General features: G+C 40.4%; 1 gene segment (V, D, J or C); it reads left to right on the top strand.

Annotated features, from left to right (window-relative positions):
- Window positions 1-917: 917 nt before the first annotated feature.
- LOC134479198 (Ig heavy chain V region MC101-like) lies at window positions 918-1,528 on the top strand. The segment is given in 2 exon segments: window positions 918-963; window positions 1,041-1,528. Coding segments are annotated over 2 exon segments (534 nt in total).
- The last annotated feature ends 4,988 nt before the right edge of the window (window positions 1,529-6,516 follow it).

Genomic DNA, 6,516 nt, shown 5'->3' with positions numbered 1-6,516 from the left:
GCCTCTCTTTAAAGGACCAGCCATCTCTTACCTGCTGGGCCCCTGAGATCTTTAAGGCACTTGTTACCAAGTAGGCAGCATACACCAGCTGGTTTCAGGCCCCAAACACATAATACAGCAGAGAGGTCTGGGTTCATTCCAAGAAGATGCACATAAACCCCATAGACTGGAGGCCCCAGGGAGTTTAGAGGTCTGGTGGGGTGGGTGGCCTGGGTAAATGCTCACTTAGACAGGGGTCAGGGGGGACAGAAAGGATGTATGAGATATGGAACAGTCAGATGGTGGAAGAGAAGGAGAATGAAATCTGGAGTATCAAAAAAATTAAAGAAATAAAAAAAGACTAGATAAAACTTCACAATTCTGATGACAAAAGAAAAGCCAATTGCAGAGCAGCCTACAGGACAGAAGGACATGTGGCTTGGACACCCAGCCAAATAAAAATATTTGAATAATATATTAAAATCCAGTTTTAAAAAATGCACAGAAGAGGGGTTGGGGATTTAGCTCAGTGGTAGAGCGCAAGGCCCTGAGGTTTGGTCCTCGCCCCCCCCCCCCAAATGCACAGAGGACATGCTACTCTGTTCTGCCTACACTTCATGAATGTGGGTTCATTTATTATAAACATTCCCATGTTTTCTTCCTAAACAAGCACAGTGTGAATCCTATAACTTCCTGTTTATCTGTAATTTGAACTCCAGAAAGTAACAGAAAAATGTTACTTATTTTCCTCTTCAGGTGCTCTTAAAATGACAAGGCAAATTTCTCTCAGCAGGAGGGAAAACTGGAAAGCTTGCCCAGTGCTTCCTTTTATCCTCTCAGGAACCCCCCTCAATGCAAAGCAGACCTCAGACTCAGGATAAAAGCCCAGGCCTAGCAGAGAAGTTTCATTCTCTTCTCATTAGAGCCTCCATCACAGTATGGATGTCCTGGTGCTGCTCCTCTGCCTGATGGCCTTTCCAAGCTGTGTTTCAGGGTTTCAGAAGAGGGACTCAGACACGACAGCTAGATGTGTAACTAATGATGATGTTGCTTGTCCACAGCTGTCTTGCCCCAGGTGCAGCTGAAGGAGACAGGACCTGGCCTGGTGCAACCAACACAGACCCTGTCCCTCACCTGCACTGTCTCTGGGTTCTCGTTAACCAGCTACCATGTACACTGGGTCCGTCAGCCTCCAGGAAAAGGTCTGGAGTGGATGGGAGTAATATGGAGTGGTGGAGGCACAGATTATAATCCAGCATTTAAATCCCGACTGAGCATCAGCAGGGACACCTCCAAGAGCCAAGTTTTCTTAAAAATGGACAGTCTGCAAACTGATGACACAGCCATCTACTTTTGTGCCAGAGGCACAGTGAGGGAAGTCCAGTGTGAACCTGAACAAAAACTTCTTTACAGGGATGCTAAGGACCAGGAGAGGGCAGTGAAGACCAACAAGGACTATCCAGGATCACTTCAGACTCTTGGAAGTGTTAGCCTACATTGTATGTGCATGTGTTTAATGTTAGACATGTGGACCCTTCTTCTACCATAAAATTCTCTAGACCCTTCTCTCCAGTGTCACATACTATTAAAGATCTTATTTGTTCAAATAGAGAACTTTCTACATAATTCTATAATAAAACAGTATTTAATGAGAACGAGTTATTGAAATGATATAAAGAAAACTCAGTAGAACATTGTATGGGTGAGGATAACTAGGGTGGTTGGTCATTAGATTGTTTTTCACGTGACTACTCTTTAAGGAACCATTTTACTGTTTACATAAATAATGTTGAAATTAATTGTACTCATCTTTCCTAACATGAAGTTTTCAAACACATCTCCACAATTTGATGGTGACACAGTTATCATTCTGATTGCTATGTCATAGGATTTACAGTCCATATGAGGAACATCATTTGCTGCAATTTCTGTGGCTAACACACATATACATTCTTATTGAAATAATCCTTCCCAACCACCTGACTAGTCTTCTCATGCAACACTGTCCAATCCATAATCACGTTACTTCAGATAAGTTTGTTTGTGTTCTACTTGATATGATGGTGATAAGAAATTAGACTTCTGAGAATCAAGATACCCTCTTAAAATATGAAATAAAGATCTAAATACAAAATTGTCAACTGAGGAATATTGAATGGTTGGGCAACACCTAAGAAGTGGTAAAAATCCTCAGTCAGCAGTGAAATGCAAATCAAACAACCCTGAGGTTTGACCTCACACCATTCAGAATGCCTGAGATCAAATACTCAGGAGACAACAGATGCTGGCAAGAATGTGGAAAAAGAGGAACACTCCTCCGTTTTTGGTAGGAATGAAAACTGCTACAACCACTCTGGAAATCAGTCTGGGGTTCCTCAGAAATTGGACATTGCACTACCTGAGGATCCAGCTATACCTACCCAAAAGATGATCCAACATATAACAAGGACACATGCTCACTACGTTCATAGCAGCCATATTTATAATAGCCAGAAGTTAGAAAGAACACAGATGTCCTTCAACAGAGTAGTGGATATAAAAATTGTGGTATGCATACACAATGGAATACTACTCACCTATTAAAAACAATGACTTCATAAAATTCTTAGATAAATAGATGGAAATAGAAAATATCATCCTGAGTGAGGGAACCCAATCACAAAAGAAGACACATGGTATGTACTCACTGATAAATGAATATTAACCCCAAAAACCAAGATAAAATTTGCAGACAACATGAAGCAAGAAAAGAAGGAAGAGCAGAGTGCACATACTTCAGTCCTTTTTAGTATGGGAAACAAAATACTCCCAGGAGGAAATACCGAGGCAAAGTATGGAGCAAAGACTGAAGGAAAGGCCATCCAGAGACTGCCCAACCAGGGAATCTATCCCATATACAGTCACCAAACTCAGACACAACATACATATAGTGACTCCGGAGACATATATATCTGGCTCCTGTCAGTAAGCACTTCTTGGCATTCTCAATAGTGTTTTGGTTACATGCATATATATACATACATACACACACACACACACACACACACACACACACACACACACACACACACACACTCACGCATAATTGGTTGCATAAAGCCAAGATCTCTGATCACTGAAAAGATAAAAATTAAATCCAAAATTCTGTATTGCCTGTAATCAGCGGTGTGAAAGCCATTTATTAAAAGAAAGAATAAACACAAGTGTTACAAAGATGGAGTAAAATTGGACTCTGTTACATGAAATGGGAGCAAGGTTTTACAATACTTGTAAATAGTTTGGAACACATGTAACATATTACACTTATGAGACCATGTGACAGGATACAAGGAAAATAATAGTTCATTTTTTTTTGTTGTTGTTGTCCAAGTCTGCTTTATGTTTCTTTTTTTTTTAATCTTTATAGACTTGGGTGTTTCTCATTTGCATTTCGATTGTTATTCCCTTTCCCAGTTTCTGAATAAACATCCCCCTAACCCCTCCCACTCCTCTTCTCTATGAGTGTTCCCCTCCCCATCTTCCCCCCATTACCGACATCTCCCCAACAATCACGTTCACTAGGGCTTCAGAATTGCCAGGACCAAGGGCTTCCCCTTCACCTGGTGCTCTTACTAGTAGGCTATTCACAGCTACTTATGAGGTTGGAGCCCAGGCTCGGTCCATGTACAGTCTTTGGGTAGTGGCTTGGTCCCTCGAAGCTCTGGTTGGTTGGCATTGTTGTTCATATGGGGTCTTAAATCCCCTTCAAGTTCTTTCAGTCCTTTCTCTGTTTCCTTCAACAGGTGTCCCGTTCTCAGTTAAGTACTTTTCTGCTGGCATTCACCTATGTATTTGCCGTACTCTGGCTGTGTCTCTCAGGAGAGATCTACATCGAGTTCCTGTCAGTGTGCACATCTTTGCTTTATCTGTCTTATTATATAGTTTGGTGGCTGTATACGTATGGGCCACATGTGGGGCAGGCTCTGAATGGGTGTTCCTCCTGCCTCTGTTCTAAACTTTGCCTCCCTAATTCCTCTCAAGGGTATTCTTGTTTTCCATTTAAGGAAGGAGTGAAGCGCTCGCATTTTGGTCATCCTTCTTGTTTCATGTGTTCTGGGGATGTGGGATAATTCAAGCATTTGGCTAATAGCCACATATCATGAGTACACACCATGTGTATTTTTCTGTGATTGGGTTACCTCACTCAGGATGATATTTTCCAGTTCCATTCATTTGCCTACGAATTTCATGAAGTCATTGTTTTTGATAGCTGACTAATATTCCATTGTGTAGATGTACCACATTTTCTATATTCAGTCCTCTGTTGAAGGGCATCTGGGTTCCTTCCAGCTTCTTGCTATTATAAATAAGGCTGTTATGAACATAGTGGAGCATGTGTCTTTGTTTTATGTTGGAGCATCTTTGGGTATATGCCCAAGAGAAGTATAGCTGGGTCCTCAGGTAATTCAATGTCCAATTTTCTGAGGAAACTCCAGACTGATTTCCAGAATGGTTGTAACAGTCTGCAATCACACAAACAATGGAGGAGTGTTCCTCTTTCTCCACATCCTCGCCAGCATCTGCTATCACCTGAGTTTTTGATCTTAGCCATCCTCACTGGTGTGAGGTGAAATCTCAGGATTGTTTTGATTTGCATTTCCCTTATGACTAAAGATGTTGAACATTTCTTTAGGTGTTTCTCAGCCATATGGCATTCTTCAGCTGAGAATTCTTTGTTCAGCTATGAACCACATTTATTAATAGGGTTATTTGGCTCACTATAGTCTAACTTCTTGATTTCTTGTATATGTTGGATAAGCCCTCTATTTGTTCTAGTATTGGTAAAGTTCTTTTCCCAATCTGTTGTTTGTCATTTTGTCCTAACAACAGTGTCCTTTGCATTACAGAAGCTTTGCAGTTTTATGAGATCCCATTTGTCGATTCTTGATCTTAGAGCACAGGCCATTGGTGTTTTATTCAGGAAATTTTCTACAGTGCCCATGTGTTCGAGATGCTTCCCAACCTTTTCTTCTATTAGTTTGAGTGCATCTGGTTTGATGTGGAGGTCCTTGATCCACTTGGACTTAAGCTATGTACAGGGTGATAAGCATGGATCGATCTGCATTCTTCTACATGTTGACCTCCTGTTGAACCAGCACCATTTGCTGAAAATGCTATCTCTTTTCCATTGGATGGTTTTGGCTCCTTTGTCAAAAATCAAGTGACCATAGGTGTGTGGGTTCATGTCTGGGCCTTTAATTCTATTTCACTGGTCTATCTGTCGGTCTCTGTACCAATACCATGCAGTTTTTATCATTATTTCTCTGCAATATTGCTTGAGTTCAGGGATAGTGATTCCCCCAGAAGTCCTTTTATTGTTGAGGATAGTTTTAGCTATTCTGGGATTTTTGTTATTCCACATGAATTTGCAAATTGTTCTGTCTAACCTCCGAAGAATTGGATTGGTATTTTGATGGGGATAGCATTGAATCTGTATATCACTTTTGGTAAAATGGCCATTTTTACTATATTAATCCTGCCAATCCATGAGCATGGGAGATCTTTCAATCTTCTGAGTTCTTCTTCAATTTCTTTCTTCAGGGGCTTGAAGTTCTTATCATACAGATCTTTTACTTGCTTGGTTAAAGTCACACCGAGGTATTTTATATTATTTGGGACTATTATGAACGGTTTCGTTTCACTAATTTATTTCTCGGCTTGTTTCTCTTTTTCGTAGAAGGCTACTTACTTATTTGAGTTAATTTTATACCCAGCCAATTTGCTGAAGTTGTTTACAGGTTTAGTGGTTCTCTGGTGGAACTTTTGGGATCGCTTAAATATGCTATCATATCATCTGCAAATAGTGATATTTTGACTTCTTATTTTCCACTCTGTATTCCGTTGATCTCCTTTTGTTGTCTGATTGCTCTGGCTAGAACTTCAAGAACTATATTAAATAAGTAGGGAGAGAGTGGGCAGCTTTGTCTTCTCCCAATTTTAGTGGGATTGCTTCAAGGTTCTCTCCATTTAGTTTAATGTTAGCTACTGGTTTGCTCTATATGGCTTTTACTATATTTTGGTATGGGCCTTCAATTGCTATTCTTTCCAGGACTTTTATCATAAAGGGATGTTGAATTTTGTCAAATGCTTTCTCAGCATCTAATGAAATGATCATGTGGTTCTGTTCTTTCAGTTTGTTTATATAGTGGATCACGTTGATGGTTTTCCTTATATTAAACCCTCCCTGCATGCCTCGGATGAAGCCCCCTTGATCATGGTGATAGATCATTTTCACGTGCTCTTGGATTCGGTTTGCCAGAATGGTATTGAGCATTTTTGCATCGATATTCATAAGGGAAATTGGTCTGAAGTTCTCTTTCTTTATTGGGTCTTTGTGTGGTTTAGTTATAAGAGTAATTGTGGCTTCACAGAAGGAGTTCGATAGCGCTCCATCTGTTTCAAAATGTGGAATAGTTTGGATAGTATTGGTATGAGGTCTTCTATGAAGGTCTGACAGAATTGTGCACTGAACCTTTCTGGACCTTGGCTCTCTTTGGT

This window comes from Rattus norvegicus, chromosome 6 (assembly GCF_036323735.1).
Source record: "Rattus norvegicus strain BN/NHsdMcwi chromosome 6, GRCr8, whole genome shotgun sequence".
Taxonomy (NCBI): Eukaryota; Metazoa; Chordata; class Mammalia; order Rodentia; family Muridae; genus Rattus; species Rattus norvegicus.
The sequence above is the reverse complement of the archived record's forward strand: the minus strand, read 5'-3'. Positions and strand labels throughout refer to the sequence as shown.